General features: G+C 40.1%; 1 protein-coding gene across 4 annotated transcripts in view; it reads right to left on the bottom strand.

Annotated features, from left to right (window-relative positions):
* The window catches only part of akap6 (A kinase (PRKA) anchor protein 6), a 248945-nt gene that overhangs the window by 54867 nt on the left and 176783 nt on the right, over window positions 1–17295 (bottom strand). For 3 of the 4 annotated variants that reach the window (XR_014871151.1, XM_085143170.1, XM_085143171.1), the window contains exons 16-17: window positions 12540–12686; window positions 3665–3925 (exon numbers count right to left, since the gene is read on the bottom strand). Coding sequence is in view for 3 of the 4 variants with exons in the window: in XM_085143170.1 (XP_084999296.1) it covers window positions 3665–3925; window positions 12540–12686 (408 nt within the window). In the remaining variant the exon portion in view is untranslated. The remainder of the gene's footprint in view (window positions 1–3664; window positions 3926–12539; window positions 12687–17295) is intronic. The other variant, XM_085143172.1, reaches the window with a different exon arrangement.

Genomic DNA, 17295 nt, shown 5'->3' with positions numbered 1-17295 from the left:
ACACCAGGCTTTACCTACACTTTTTTTTTTTTTACAACACCCAAACAATACATCATTCATTCAAAAGAAGAAACACAAATGTACAGCATCCTGACGTCTGCTGATAGAAAATAAAAGTCATCTTTTTTACTTTGTGGCAAATGTGTTATAGATATTTGTTTATTTTTGGGCTCCTATTGATAACTTGGAGGCTAAATTCCATCATGCAACCTATAAAATGTTAAATGGTAAAATGGCCTGTATTTGTATAGCACTTTACTAGTCCCTAAGGACCCCAAAAGCGCTTTACACAACCAGTCATCCACCCATTCACACACTGGTGATGGCAGCTACATTGTAGCCACAGCCACCCTGGGGCGCACTGACAGAGGCGAGGCTGCCGGACACTGGCGCCACCGGGTACTCTGACCACCACCAGTAGGCAACGGGTGAAGTGTCTTGCCCAAGGACACAATGACCGAGACTGTCCAAGCTGGGGCTTGAACCGGCAACCTTCCGATTACAAGGCGAACTCCCAATTCTTGAGCCACGATCCAGCCAATGCAGGATTGGGAATAATGGGTATTCTTCCTTTTTGTGTCCCATAAACAGGAGTGGACACCTGATAGCTGACATCTAAAGTAAGCAAACAGAAATAGAGTTTTATACTTTAGTAACTTCCATCCTCCTTGCTCGAAGAAGAGCCTCGCACACAGAGGGATGCTGGGAGTAAAAACCGCGTTTGCTTCTATGTTTTTCTGCTTTTCTAATGAGATAATCAAGCTATAATCACTGGCATGTTTTATCCAGTGATCCTTTAGTAGCACATTCCTTAAAAATATGCTTAATAGTTATTTCTATTTATATTTAAACCCTGCCCAGGTTTTTTTTACATTCCTAGACTTGAAAAAAGCTTCCCTTGTGTAGTGGTCGTACACCACAATAGAGCTTGTAACGATGTATGTTCATTTAAGTTAGATGCTATCGACATGCTCCCTTCTAATAGGTGTTGATAAAAAAGACTACTTACATTACAAATTCTGAAGCCAAAAATGATGATGATTGAAAGTAAGCCCTTACAGGACATTTCATAACTAGTTTTGGACACTTTAGAAACCACATTTATTTCTGTTTACTAGAAATATTAAAGCTATCTTACCACTCAGATCTACTTCATGAGGTATGACTCGGTGGGTCATTCCAAGGTTCTATCACGCTCTTATGTATTCCCTTTGTACACTCAACCCGAGGCGTGAAATGCACAGTTACATGCATACATGCAGAAATATGCTCACTTTACAAACTTTCCCAACTTTTTAGGCTTAAGCTCAAATGAATAAAGATTGTGTGCATACACAAACACTCAGAATGGGACTGCTGATTCTTTTGCGTTAAAGCTGTCACGACCAAAGAATCTGAAAGGTTACAAAAAGATTAAAGTTCTACATTCTTAATCACACGAAAGCAACTTTGTTGTTTCAGTAGGGCTGTTTGTCTAGTCGTGCTGTCATTTCTTTGTGTTACTGCAGTCAGCTATATGTTTTTATGCATTCATTTTTAATGCATGCCTCTGCCTGAGTCTCTTTATTTGCATATTCCATCTGTGTGTGGAAAAGTGTGCGTAATTTAACTGTGCAGCATTTGTGAGCATAATTCAAACGTATATGAATTAATGTACTTCTGTGTGCATGCAGTTCTATATCAGTGGGTACACTTACACGGTGATTGTGTGGATTTGCGTGTGTGTCTCTGGTTGTCAGTCACACGGCAGGGCTAGGCTAATCAGCGCAGCTAGCTGTTCGCTGTGTGATGTAGGCTGATTAATATCCTGTTAGTGTCCCGTGGCTTTTAAGGTTAACTGCTGTTTCCTCTATACATCCATCGCTTCAAAACAGCCCTGCTTTCATTTGGCCTCATTAAGACGATGTATTACTATACTTAGCAACAACACAAAGACACACAGACACACACACACAGTCACAATGTTTTTTGTTAACGCTCGGTGTTGATTTGCCAAAGCTTTGTCACATATTTGCAAAAGCTAATGAAGAAAAGTGACAGTGGACCTCAGACAGAACCTCTGAATGCTTTACTCACACACACACACACACACACACACACACACACACACACACAGTATGGATCTATTTGCTGTCTCTTTGTTATCTTGTGTCTTTGTTTCTGATGATTTGTGTTTAAAAACTGTCTGTTGTTACTATCTAACACTGGTGGACAGAAAGCAACTACATGTTTATCTAGATTCATGTTTGTATACAAAGTCAAGTAGTTGAATTATTTTGTTGCTGTTTTTGTGCCATTAAATACAGAAGCTGGTTTACCAAAGGCAAAAAACGTTATTTTGAATAGTGAACTTGGTAACCTTTTGGAATAAACTCAACTGATTGGCTTTTTCTTTAGTCATTTAACTAGATACTCATGATATACACACTAATATCAAGTAAAGTATCAGTTCAGGCAGAGACGAGTGATGTTTCCATCTGCAGTCATTTATAAATGGACACGTGTGGGCAAACTAAACTGAAGACTACACTGGATCATATGATTACTACTCATCTGTCCATCTTGGCCAACTATACACCTGAAATAGAAGTTTTATTACAAAAGTAGACTTTATAAAAGTTCCAACATTGAAAAGGTATTTATAGTATTTAGCAGCAGGTGATACAGCATAAAAAGCCATGCTGTGTCACCTGCTATCTGTTCTTATTCAATCGGAGCATTAATACCATCAACATATCGTCATATTAATTAACGGATGCAGCAACGCAAACTGGGCTTTGGTGTTAAAAAAGTACAGTGACAAGATTACGTGTAAAAGGTGACAATTCAGACATTCGTTGTATTTTTACTCAGTTGTATATAGCATTTGTATTCTATTTTTTTCTTATTGTATATTTTATTCTATTTTATTCTACTGTATATAGTATTTTATTTATTCTATTCTGTACAGTTGTGTACTGTATTTATTCTTATTGTATTCTAATTTTTGCTTCATAACTTTTGCACTGTCCACTTCCTGCTGTGACAAAACAAATTTCCCACGTGTGGGACTAATAAGGGTTATCTTATCTTATCTTATCTTATCTTATCTTATTTTTTTCTGAGTGACCTTGTTGCATAAGAGGCCCTTTCTTAATGTGCAATATATATAAGAAGGAGAAAAACGCTCCTCGTGTCTTATTTTTTGTGCTTGATATTGAAATGAAGTGGCTGCAACTGAGTTTAGAAAACAGCTGAGCTTTGGTTAAAAAAACCCCTTAAAACTTTGTAACCAATGAGCATTATTTGGGGATTACGGTCACACGCTTTTTGCTCTGTTTAGTAAATCATGCCCTGTGTGGAAGGTGTCACACCAAATATATTATCAGTAAGTTATCAAACCACACTCATCTTCATTTATTGTGATTTCAGATGCACATCTGTAAAGTTGGTGGTCTGACTATAGCACTTCTCTGTAGGATTACATTTAGTCACGAAACAAATCAAGGGAGGACTTTGCTTAATGAAGGTGTACTGAGAAAAGAGTTTGCCATGATGAAATAAAAGAGCTTGAAATGTAACAACTGACTGCTGTAGGTTTCTACTATTAGACTAATATAGTCCTAATTTAACTGATATTGAGGCAAACATCCGAAGAGACAAACCGAGACACTTTCCTTCCTACCTTGAAGCTCTGGAGCTGCTCTGAAGCATCCTTGTCCTGTCTGAGGCAGGAGTTAAAGATGAGGAGTTCAGTGTCTCGCAGCCACGCCTTCAGCTCCTTGATACGGGCCTCCAACTGCTCCAGAAGTGAGTTGGTAAGTGGCGACAGGGCTGATCGAGGGTTTTCCACAGTGACACCTCGACCTCCAGCCAGCTGAGCTTTTATGTTGGACGACTGGTTTTGCTCAGACCTACCGGGTCCTGAATGCTTGGAGAGGATTTTCTGAAATAAGAGAGAAGAGTCGGGGGGGAAAAAAGGAAAAAGTCAGGCAATTACATTGAGGACTCCTTGTTATGTCAATACTCCATCATGTAAAGTAGCATATCAATCAATACTCACACAGCCATTAATCATCTACCTTTATAAATGTGCAGATCAATAATAGGGATGTCATGTATTCAGCGCCTAGCTGCAAGTGTGAAGATTACATTTTAAGTAATGCCATTGATGTCAGTGCTGCTGTTCAAGATGTAATAATATAATCATAATGTTCTTGTTGACATGAGATCTTGTTTACATTGGGGGGTGGTGTGTGTGGGTGTGGGGGGGGGTTACAGAGGTTGCTGGTTTGCTCTCACATACAATACTGTACAAGTTAACTGGAAATTAAAAGTAATTTCATTTGATCTAACGCTCTACTGATGCTGCGAACACAGACTGTGCATGGATTTACAGCAGACTGGTGCTACTAGAAGGTTAAACTGGAATATTTCCCACCCAGTCACAGATCAATCAGTGATATCGTACAGTCCCATTGGTAATCGTTTCAATTGCTAGTTTCAGAGTTGAGTTGACTTCAAACTTGGACTGTACGTCATCATATGTTCTAATTCTTGCATAAAATGTCTTGTAGAAAGGTTACATTACTTTGCTGTATGTCTCTCTCTATATAATTATAATATTTCTCACATTTCTGCATTTCTTGATGAACGTTTTATTTTTATATAATAACACGTTTAGACAAAGTTTCTAATGGTGTTATCAAAACTATCAATTAGCTTGTTGTCATCACAAACCTTCTGTTGGGAATGAATAAAACTCTGGGAATATGTCTGGTGTTTTTCCAGGTGCAAACAGATCAGCTGCTAATTCAGAGCTTCTAGCAGCTTCTCCTACAGAGTTGTGATATTCACACCCAAAACAAAACATCATTTAGACACAATACAAACTGAAAGAGGGTTCGGCGCGGAGCAATCACTGTTTCAAATAGGAACAACTGAAAACAACAAGAGCCCGACTCAAAGTGTGTGTGTGTGTGTGTGTGTGTGTGTGTGTGTGTGTGTGTGTGTGTGTGTGTGTGTGTGTGTGTGTGTGTAATAAGCACTGCAGAGTAATTTTCCAACCCCTGTTGATCACACAGTAAGCCGCTGAGAGAGACTATTCTCCAGTTGGAGTTCAACAAGTGTGTGTGTGTGTGTGTGTGTGTGTGTGTGTTTCTTAAAAGTGCTCATCAATACAAAACAAACAAACTTGTGATGGCCACCAATCACAGGCTCAAGGCAGACACTAGGCCATGATATCAGCAGTAGCATTCTTCGTTTTTTAGCTTTAGCTTCAATTTGCATGTAGGAAAGTAAAAGATTTACTTTACAGTCCAAAAGAGTAGTCTCGTCAAGTCTGATCTTCCAAAGTTGTCCTTCTACATTTCTCCAGTTTGGACACACTCCAGTTTATTTAATATCATACATAGAGCACAATTGATTGATAAAGACGTGGCGCTAATGCTTTTGTTAGGCTATCTTCATGTTGTCATTACTAATTATCTAATACCTAATACTTTCTCTTTGAATGTTTCCTTGCAGGAGCAACTCAGTAAGGCTGACCTCACTACATAACTACATATGTTCTAATCAAAATGAAAACCACTGAAAAATGACGTCACTACCAGAACCGACTCCGTTACATAAGCCACACTCAGGAAACCCACAAAAACACTTTGCTACTAGCAGTGGGCAAATAGGGAACAGTAATACATGAACAGGTTGTCAGGATTAGCAGATAGGAAGATCATACTGCCATGTTTACTTTACTAGAAGAAGTTATAATAACAGTGATTATTCGTTAATATACGCTAGGAACAGTTTGTCTTAAGGTGTCACCGATGTCACAAAACATCCATACACTCAACAATGTGGCATTTTCACTTTGAAAACAAACAAACAATTTTATTGTTTGCTTTTAAAGTTTTAAATGGCCTGGCTCCTCCTTACCTGGCAGACCTTCTACACTTCTACACTCCACAACGTCAGATCATATGACCAGTCACTGACACACCGGGGCTTTCGCTGTTGCGGCTCCCATGTATAGAATAAGTTGCCCCTCCATATTAGGCTGGCATCAACATTTGATTTTTTTTTTCAAGACATTTTAGGAGTAATACCAGAGTTAGTTATTTTATTATTCGTCTATTTTATTCATGTTTTAATATTTACTCATTCATGTTGATCTTTTCTCATTTATTTATTTATTTTATTGTGATTTTATTTTCTTTGTCTGTTTAATGCATGTTTTTTTTTTTCTTTATTACTGTTTCTTACTGAAAAGTACTTTGGTCTATCATGTTGTTTTATAGTGCTCTATAAATAAAGTTGGATTGGAGCAATTTTAACCAGTAAGCAAGAAAGTTGAGTCCCAAGGTTTGGTCTTATACTACATCGTTCTCAGCATGTAAAATACAACAAACACAACTACTGCATCCTTCCATGTTTCCAAATAGCTGGCAAACCAGAAGTAATTCTTTTTTCATACCTTTTGGTTCCTGCAGTGGAAGCTGTACTCTGTATCTTGTCCTCTTCAGGGTTCGTAATGCATCGTTTGGAAAAATTTCAAGGTTCAGATAGCTGTTATCTTGAAGTTTCCACTATGACTGTAACAAGCAGCCATGGCAGGAATAACAGAACACAGAGCTGCTCCTGAACAAGCCCAATGTGGGTTTCTGTTGTTAATTTGCATATATATATGTGTGTTGATACTAAAGGTACTGAGTCGTTAGTATAGGAGAAAGCACTTTAGCTGAACTCTGGCAGGTAAAACCAACCCATTAGACAATGAACAACTGCAACAATAGGACCCCAAACAGTCAAGTGCACAGTTAGCTTTGTGCCAAGATCATGAATGTCTTCTTAATTTGACGGAGAGAACAAGAAACAGAAAGAGAAACGAGAGCAAGATAGCTCGTATCCAAGGAGACTTGGCTGCCATCAAGGATGTAATTTAAGAGACATAAAGAACATTTTCCCAAGACAGCAGTCAAAAACATCTTTTTTCCTAAAACATACATTGGTGAACATATTCATATCACAAGGCAAGACAACCAGCAGATCTCCAAATATTTGTTTGTTTGCTAAAGAGCTGTGAAGCCTGATTCTCAAGCTTAAGCTCAAGCTCAATTCAATCCTGTCAGCTCTGCCTCCACATTATGTGTATAGTATCCAGTGTATGTACTGTAAATATCCATAAACATACAGTTTGACCTTGAACAGCTGCAAACCCCCCCCCCCCCCAAAAAAAAAAAAAAAATTTGGCTGCCAAAAAGCATGACAGAAAAGATGAAAGCTCATTTACAACCTCTTTATTTCTTCATCATTCAGGTTGTGTGTGTGCGTGTGTTTGCTATGTCATAAATTCTTCATAAGGCCAGGATAGTTCAGAGGCGAGACACAGGACATCAATTCCAGTTAATTCCCAATTTGTGTCAGAGCACCAGATGCCGACGCGAGCACCGACAGGCCTGTTAATACGCCACTGAGCCGCCAGGTTGGAAGGGTGAGGAGAGAGCAAAGGACCGAAGGAGAAGAAGACAGAAAGACAGAAACAAACGAGACCTCTGACATATTTAACATGAGCTAAAATTTAACACTGCAAGAAATAGAGTGATGAAAACTAAAACGAAAAGAAAACAGGGAAACAAATATCAGAGGTAAAGGAGGAGAAATAAATGTGATTGGGAGGAGATAGAAATAGAAGAAATAGAAAGACTGAAAGTTTGGGGAGGTAAAGAGTGAAGACAGAAGAGGTCCCTGTTCATCCTGCTCACCTGGCGTTTTTATTAAGAGTGCACTTTCTTCTTAATAGTGTTGATACAACAGGTTGTGTTTTGGGAGGACATGGAAACTTGAAAAACAATGAAACCTTTTTTTAATCAAGAAAGAATTCTTTAGGCTTCAATCCAACATCGGACGTAAAGAAACCTGAGCTTCTGGGGAAATCGCGTTCAACAAAGGTAGTACAGAACGAACATAACGCATCACATAACATAAACAGAAAATGAAAAAGTAACAAAAAAATTTCCCAAGCAAAAAATAAACTTGGTTCCCTGGTTTACAGTCCTCAGCACTGCCATTAATAAAGACTGTTATAGGTTGTTTTTGGTAGCGTGTTAGTCTTTGTGAAAGAAAGTTGTCACTTCATTTTGCTAAAGGTTTGTAGGGGTGCAGATTGGGGTCATGTTAACATCAAAAAAGATCAACTTAACGATTTATTGGCAGGAAATCGAAAAAAGACATATTACTTAGAAACTATGATTCTTAAAAAGTGTGGTGGTCACAATTGGCCTTTGACCTTTACTTCAAGATCAATAGACTGATCTGAAGGTCAAAGTGATAACAACGCTATACAGAGCTGTTTAAAACCAACTAACAACATATGGGTATACAGGGAATGCTATATGAGGGTTCTAAATATCACATTACTTTGGACCTCTGACCTCTTCTTCAAGGTCAACTAAGGCCAAATTTGTCTTTTATCTTTAAAACTATGCTGAACATTTTACTGCCTTTGTATTGGCAGCATTTAGGAAATGATGCTGGTGTATGGGGATTATTACGGAGCCCCGCAGGGGACATGGGAGAAAAAAAAATTAAGACGGACTAACTCGGGATCTTGCAAAACTTTTGCGAGATCTCGCAAAACAAACTCGGGATCTCGCAAAACTTTTGCGAGATCTCGCAAACGTTTTAGCCACATTCTTCGGACGCTGGCTCGAAGCCGACCGGGCGGTCGAGGCACGATGTGCCGGGAAAGCGGTGTCCCTCCCGGCTGTAGTAGGTCTTGACCTCCCATTAGCTCGAAGCTAACGGGAGGTCTCGACCTCCCGTTAGCTTCGAGCTAATGGGAAGAATGCGGCTAAAACTTTTGCGAGATCTCGCAAAAGTTTTGCGAGATCCCGAGTTAGTTTTGCGAGATCTCGCAAAAGTCCGTCTTAATTTTTTTTCTCCCATGTCCCCTGCGGGGCTCCGTAGATTATAAACAACACATTATAGTCTGAATCATATATCATGTCATATTTGACCTCTGATCTCACTTTTACATTTCACATCTGCCTTTCATTTAAGTCGACCGCAAAATGTGTTATATCTTTAAAGAAAGGATTGTCAAGAGAAAGAGAATGAGCTGCCTAATTAGTTCGAAATACATTTATAATATTATTATACTCATTACCTACTTAATGTTTATATAAAAATACAATGCTATCCCCTTAAAAGTGAATATTGCCAAGAGAGTGAGCTGCCTTGGCATATGTTTAAAGTTGGTTAACATAGTGTGGTTATGGCTATGGACAATTATCTTGGGGATCGATGTTAACTTGTAAAAATTATATGCATTAAATCAATAGTAGGATTATTGTATTAAATATAATCTTTGCCACTACATATTTATATATGCATAGTTGTCTGAGCCAGTGCTGCACAGTATGTGTTATGGCAAGCAGACAGTTTTGTCTTATGGCGTGTATGTTAAGTCGCTGCTCCAATGGCAATGATGTCAGTTACCCACAATCATATATGGAGATGACAGGAGCTGAATAATATAGAGCTTAACTGCGTAAGAGAAGCATTTTCATCATGTGGGTGGGAAGGCGATGATGGGAAAGATTCCCATGTTTACAACTTGTGCTTACTTCTGTCATCTAATTACTCAAGATGCCAACCTCTAGTCTCTTTACTCATTAGTGATGATTTAAGCTAAACACTAAGAACCTGCAGGAATGGACAGCTGTGGCGTTTTTTGGGCATTTGCTTTTTCAAAAGCTGTTTGGTTTCATTTCTGGTAACTGTGACATGCTAACGGGGTGTCCACATACTTGCAGAATTAGAAGAGGTGACGGATGAAGGAAAACCAGGAGAGCGAGCGAGAATGTGAGATTAAGAGCCCCCAACCTGATGACACACACACAAACTTTAATGCATGCGTGGGAAATGGCATTCAGAGTCCAAATGCCTCGCCATAAGTAACAGAAGTTTAATCACTGCCTGGTTACTGTGGCGGAAATACACACGATGCAGAGAGAGAGAAAGACTCATCTGTTGCTGTTGTTTAATTTCTAAAATTGAATCCGTTTCAGCAAGGTTGATACATATGTTAATGCACACACACACACTTCCAATAACTTTTATGAGTGAGGCAATACTGTGTATGTGTGTGTGTGCGTGTGTGTGTCATCATTAGGGACTACAAGGAAATGACGCGCACACACGCAGATGGTGTTTGCTCCTCTGTTGCTTCTCTCTGTTTGTGTGACGTGCCACTTGGTCGACAGGAGACGGTTTGTTTCTTCGGAGGAACAAAGTCACATCGCTGCAATTTCAGCCTCCTGACGAGCCGTCGCCAGCTGTCACCCCACCGCAGACCTGGAATTAATCACCACGCCGAGGTACAGACAAACAACTGCCACCAACGTGCCCATTAGCAAAGCACACGGAGCTCACTTCAGTCCTTGGAATGACCCAAATACAGTACAAGACATACAGATGAAAGTTGTTTCAGGTGGTTCAAATCTATTTAACTTTTTCACAATGAATATCAGGTGACCTCCAGTTGGCCACGGACACTTTGGAGAAAAAAGCTGAAGAAAACTACTAATTATAACCTGCGATAGGTGAAATCCGCGAAGTAGCCAACTTTATTTTTTACAATTATTATAGATGTTTTAAGGCTGTAAAAACCCTCACTACACTTTTCTCAGACGGGCATGAACATTTTCACACTTTTCTCTCTTGTCTCGAAGGTCAAACCTTCGTACAAAAATAAGTCCAGTATTATAGACTGAAACCAAAGGCACCCGCGGTTGGCTTTGACGGTGCAAAACGTTTCATCGTTGACCATATTGTGATTGTTGGGGAGAAAACTTACAAACATACAGTACAGCACTTCAGAGTCACACTGCTAGCGATCGAAGATTTATGTAAACGTGACAAGCTGAACGCATTCTGTACTGTACAGGAGACACAGCACGAGATTGATTGACACTGATCTACAGCCAATCAGGACGTAGAACACAATGCACTGTAAAAAGAAAAGAAAAAAAAAGCATGAAAAATTGCACAAAAAAAATCAGAGAAACAGCGACGCTGCAAAAGGTGAACGATGTTATAGCGAGGGACCGCTGTATACAATTATAGATAAGTAGGTCTATTATCATCAATAGAAGTTTAGGGTTCTCCTGACAAATGCAACACTTCATCTTCAGGTGTCATTAATGTTCAACCACCAACAGCAGAAATATCACCAGAGAGATCACCAGTCACTACCTCACAGTGCAGAACTGCACTCTCCTCTTATCAAGGCGCTAAAAAGCCCAGCCAAGAGATGTAATCTTAACTTCTCCAGCCCAGGAGTTACTCAGAAGGCATCCTTGCAGGATGCCCAGGATGCCTAGTAGCAGTAGCAGTAGCAGTACTACCCTGAGCACCACTCCTCATCCTATCTCTAAGTTTTGCTTTCATTCCCAGCTGTTTGTTTAGCACAACAGACCAACGCACCATCCGCACCATTGCAGCCTTGACGCCACTCATGAACAGGACCCCGAGATACTTAAACCCCTCCACTTGGGGCAGTCACTCATCCCTGACCCGGAGTAGACACTCCACCCTTTTCCGGCAAAGGAAAACGTGGCTGCCAACTGCTCCAGTCTGAGCTGGAGACCATCACCCGATGAAGGAAACAGAACCACATCATCTGCAAAAAGCAGAGATGAGATTCTAAGAGCAACCAAGTGAAAACCTTCTGCCACTTGGCTGGACTTGTCCATGAAAACTATGAACAGTGACAAAGGGTAGCTGTGAAAGAGTGAAACACACACCAGGATCGAGTCCAACTTATTACTGGCAATGAGGACAAAGCTCCTGCAACGGTCATAAAGTGATCGAATGGCACACATCCCGTACTCCCAAAGCACCCCATACAGGATAGCCAGAGGGGCTCGGTCTATGTATCGAAGTACATAATTTGTGACTCATTGTGTGCCTTTCATCAAAAGCACACACTGATAACTTGCCAAAAAAAGGTTGATTCATCAGAAGAGCTTTTCTGGTTGATATGGACCAAAATATTAACTCAAAGATTTATCTTCAGATTTTTGGGATCTCAGAAAAATAAAAACTGTTATTCCTACACTGGTTTTCTTTAGTGTGCGTGCATGTCTTCAGAGCTGTCACTGTGTCCAATGTGTATTAGAAAGAAATAAAGCATGGTCTACTTTATGGCGAATGTGTTTTCTGTTTTCTAAGTCACCACTGTATGACGTATCCATTTAAAGTCGTGGATTGATCTGTCTGTCTGTCTGTCTGTGCATTCCACTGCACAGTTAAAGGCCATGGTGGCAGCAGGGCTCCCTAATTGAGACGACACTAATTATCATCTTCATGTTCTAGATTAGATCAGTGCTGATTAGCCTAAAATTAGACACACAGACACACACATAGAAACACAGACTTATATGCACAGTCTCAACGGAGCATTACTGTGATATACTATCTCTGTGGCCATGGTGCCACAGTTGCACTCCTGCATCTTCTAAAACTTGGCTCTACCGTGTCTTACTGTGCGTGTGTGTTACCTCCAGCTGTCTCCACATGTGTGTCAGGCTGTGTATTTTGCAGTGGAAGCTGCTCGGTAGTTCAGCGCCACTCCTCTTCAGAGACTCGGCTCGGCCCAGCAGGTTGGTCTTTCTGCTCTCCATCATCATCAGCTCAGTGTGGCTGCTCTGGATAAGGAGGACACACGTATGAACAGATACAATCCAACTTGACATTTAACTCTTGTTTGGCAGCTGTGTGAAGCACACTAGTTAAAAAAACAAACTCGGGATTCATTAGTATAGCCTTAATTAATGGTACCACACTGACTGGGCATTTATGCTCGTCCCACTCCTACATGTCGACCTTTAAATTGGCCACCAATTTTCCTTCCCTTTGAAGGAGACTGCTCCATATTTTTATTCTTGAACTCTATTAGAGCTACCTTGCTCGATACTGCATTCAAAATAATCCTTGTTTATCTCCTACTCGATCTTTGTGCCGGCCCTCATTAATTTGCTGTCAGCAACAAGCTGTTTTAGCTCTTTCCCTTTGAGGTCACCCTCCTTTTAAGCCAGCTTTCTTTTTATTGGCTGCCCCTTGTAAAAATAAGGTTTGTTCATCAGGTCGGTGGGGCTGTGTGTGCCTGAGATAATTATATTAGGAATACCTGATCTTATTTGCAATCTGAAACAAAGCATTAAGAGTAAATCTGAGCTGGCTCATACGGATTACTTATATGATGACTTTAACCTGGCGCATAAAAAGCCACTTTAAATATGGGTGTTACTTGCATAGCTTCAACCACACCTTTAATGCACTTTGCAGCGTTGAAATAATTGATAATGTGCTTAACCAGCTTGACTTGTCCAGCACCAACATTTTAAAAGGCAGTATGTAATTCACCGCTGTTGATTAGTGCATTCAAAATCACGTTCCACATTTCCATATATAACCCTATAGAAAGCTATCATGTCCAGTTTAATGTTTTAAATCATTAAAACATCAGCATATCTACAGTTAACCTGTTTTCTTACCATTTACAGGTGTGGGCACACAATTACGGTTGAACTGTTTATGGTTCTGTACTGGAAACTTAAAGCTCTTGGGATAAACGACTGAGGCAGTGGTTGCCGGTAATTTTTTTCTTCCAAAACACGCTTGACAAAGGAAATTTGTAATGTCAATGTTTCCATGTTTTGACATGTTGACACCATGAAACTGGATCTCCACTTGAATCCATTGTACTTGCTGTGAATCCATCTACAGGGGGTGAGTATTAAATGCTCAAAAGACAGATTTTCAGTGGAATATTTTTGGTCTTTCAAACGGGAGCACATTTTTTATTGTTATTGTTTGCAGCTCATCTCATGATGAAGCGTTTGAGGGCGTCGCAGGAGTTTTCAGCAGATTTCACTCACTGCTTCACCTGCTTTGACCGCTTTAAAGATAAAAACTCTGTCGCACCTCTGCAGCTCCGCAGTCGCGCAGGAATCAAACACCGCAGCGGCACTTGACGGTAGACTGTGGAGTCCTTTATGGAGAGATTTTAAAAATGCTCCATTTTGTACCAGCAAGTGTTGCTGAATATTTTCCTTCCCTTTTGTGCTTGAGTTCTGTAGTTGGGGAGTGAAGGAGCTGCAGGTTTTTCTATTTTTGAATCTAAAAGTCACACTTTCAGGAATGTGAAGAAAAAACATTTAAAACAACTGCTGCAGTTTTCTAGAAATATCACCGTTTTCCCCCAAAGTTGGAAGTTTTTGACACAACTGATTGACAGCAATCGACCAGGCAATTTCCTACTTGTGTCTTTTATCACACTGACAATGGAAAACAGGCTGATCTTATACCTTGTGTCTCTTTGTTTCATTAAACGTTGCCAAGTAGGCGCCCATAGTTAAATCCTACCTTCAAGTCCATAAGAGCCCATAAGAAGAAATCAAGTTGCAGTACAAATAATCAGATTTATATTTACGCCCAAACAGGAATGGCACCACTCGTATTTTTACCTCTTCACTTTTGTTGTGCACAGCAACAATTGTCTTCTATAGTACACTGACTTTATGGAGAGAATGGCAGTAAAGTGTACCTTAATTGTCAAAGCTCTTCATTTTTATGTCTTTTGTGCTTTCATATTGATTTTTTTCTTCCTTTTATTTCAGCTCAGAAGTTCTTTGATGCTAAACTACATCATTTTGAGTTAATTTAATTTCCTTTCTCCCTTTTGTTCTTCTCTCTGGATATTGAGCTTCCAACCAACCACATTTTTGCTTGTTTCGCGAGTTTTCTCTCCAGCTCCTTTTTTTGTGGTCTGATCTTTGTTTACTCTTTGTGGTGTCTTGATTTTCAATTCTTCCATTTATGACTTATAGATTCACTTTCTGGTTTCTACACTGGCTAAATGTCTTGTCTTTAGCAAGTACTTCCAGGGTTCTGCATGCCCTTCCAGCCATCATGTCCCCTTTATTTTATGAAGTCCAAGGTTTAGTTTCGTAGTTCTTGTTCCACTTGCCCTTCCTCTTCTTTCAATCCATCTTTTTAAATCTCCACATTTATTTATTTTATCTACTGTAACACACCACTTGCACTTATTTGCCTAATTCATCCATCCTTTTTTCCATCCATCTCTTGTCTTCCCTGTTTTCGCTTGTTAGCATAACTCTCCTCTCCCTCCATGCCTCCATATTTTTTGGCTTAATTTCCCTCCTCCTCTCCTCTTTTCTCTTTCTCCTCTTTTCATTTTCTGCATCGATAGCTACTCAATTCTACTTTTCCCTTGTCGTTTATCATTACCACCCGGCCCTATTTGAATATTTAAATGTCTCTTCTGTGACTCTATGTGTGTGTGTGTGGATGTATGTATGCATGCATGTTTGTGTGTGTGTGTTTTTGCTGTGCTGTCATCAGAGAGGCGGCGGCCATTTTTCAACGTCGACGATTCTGATGGAGATGCTATCGCTTGGTGCTTCACGGCCATCCATCCCCTTCACTTAGCTAATAGCCACGCCGCGAGAACGAGGGATCGAAGGCAAAAAAATAGACGAGTGGAAGGTAAATATGTCGGCGTCGCACTCTTCTAACAGCCAGGAAATTATACGATTTATTCGCTGATGGCAAATATTGATTTAAAAAGGGGATAGGGAGCCAGTGGGGAGGCGGCAGGGGGGTTGTTTTGTTGTTGTTGTTTGTTTGAAGGATGCCACTGATCCAAAGTCAAAGAAAAGAGGGAGAGAGGGAGAAAGGAAGATAGACACGCCGATTAAAATGCATGAGATCCGAACTTTGAGATAAGTGCTGAGAGAGGGATCTTGGAGAAATGGGAGGGTGGAGGGGAGGATGATGGGTGAAGATGGGGGGGTGGAAGGGAGGGTTACATGGATGGCTAGCTGTGATGTATTCATGCCTCCAGTCAATCTCCATGCAAGGATGGACTAAGATACACAGGCCTAAGGATGGAGAGAGACAAAGAACGAAGTAAAAAAGACAAGGACTGAGATAAAGAGATCATGTGCAGAGGAAAGAAACAGAGAAAACTACAATAAATAGATGGAAAAGTGAAGGAGCGCTGCTTCAATGACACTGACACCATGTTCGCAGTAAGAGACTCTTGCCGTACGATTGGAATTGAAGCTCAAAAAAATGCCGGCAACACACGGCACGACTCAAAGCCTCAAAAGTTGGCCAGCTGAGAAGGGTTCAACTTTTTAAAAATATCCAAAGCTTAAAGCAGGCTGCAAACTGGTGACAGCAAATATTACCATTCCACTTCTGACAACTGAGCATGTTACATGTTTGTAATCCCCTGTAATTGTTAGTGAATAGTTTTGATATTTTCTGCGATATTAAAAACTTTGCTAGGTCAGGACACAAGATATTAATAAATAGAAAAAGATGTTTCTGCAAATATTTCACCATAAAAGCCCTGTTGAAAAATGCAGGATTTCTGTGCAATGAAGAAGTGGCCAGCTGAAACATGAAGGTGCGATGCATACCATGCATAGAAATCTGTGCTTTGGTGTGATACTTGCAACAAACACTACAGTGTGTGTGTGTGTTTTGCTCATAGTTTCAGTTTCAAACTTTTAAAAGTAAGACTGCCAAAGATTAGAAATGATGCATCAGCAGTAGTTTTAAAAAGCAGTTTGCACTTTTGGTGACTGCCTTTAGTCTGTGACTATTTGATTATGTCTAACTAAAATGTTTTGTTCTACTTTTGCCACTTTTTTATTCTCTTTCTTCATATAATACTTTTAGGGTTCAAAGAGAATGTGACCTGTGACATTCTCTCTGCTGTATTCTTTGAAATGTGGTAACATTGACATCCATGAATGTCTTCTGAGGTCTTCTTCTTTCCCTCTTCTTTTGCCTGGCAGCTTACTCGTCCTCTGCACTTCCTGATTCACAAACTGTCCTCCATCCATCCATCCTCCTCTCTTCTCCAAAGAACTCCTTAGCATATTTCCAGCTCAGTATCTCTGTCTAGACAATTAATAAAATGACTTTTCTCCTTCCTTAGTACCTCACCTTCCCAGTCATCTGGTAACTCTTCCCTATCACCCACAGCCTGTCTCAACACGTTCCTGAACTCCATCCAACATTAGTCCAGCATCAGTCTTCATCTTTCAACATTTACTTACCCTCACTCGCTGCCTCTTCTTGTTGTCCAAACCATCATACAGGCTACCATCTGATGCTGTCAACCTACATTCTCCCATATCGTTCAGATTGCACCTTTTGCAAAGGATGTAGTCCACCAGTGTGCAGCTTGCTTACACTCTTACATGTAATCCATTGTTC

Source organism: Neolamprologus multifasciatus, chromosome 19 (assembly GCF_963576455.1).
Source record: "Neolamprologus multifasciatus chromosome 19, fNeoMul1.2, whole genome shotgun sequence".
Lineage (NCBI taxonomy): Eukaryota > Metazoa > Chordata > Actinopteri > Cichliformes > Cichlidae > Neolamprologus > Neolamprologus multifasciatus.
Note: the sequence above shows the minus strand (reverse complement) of the source record. Positions and strands in the feature narration are given on the sequence as shown.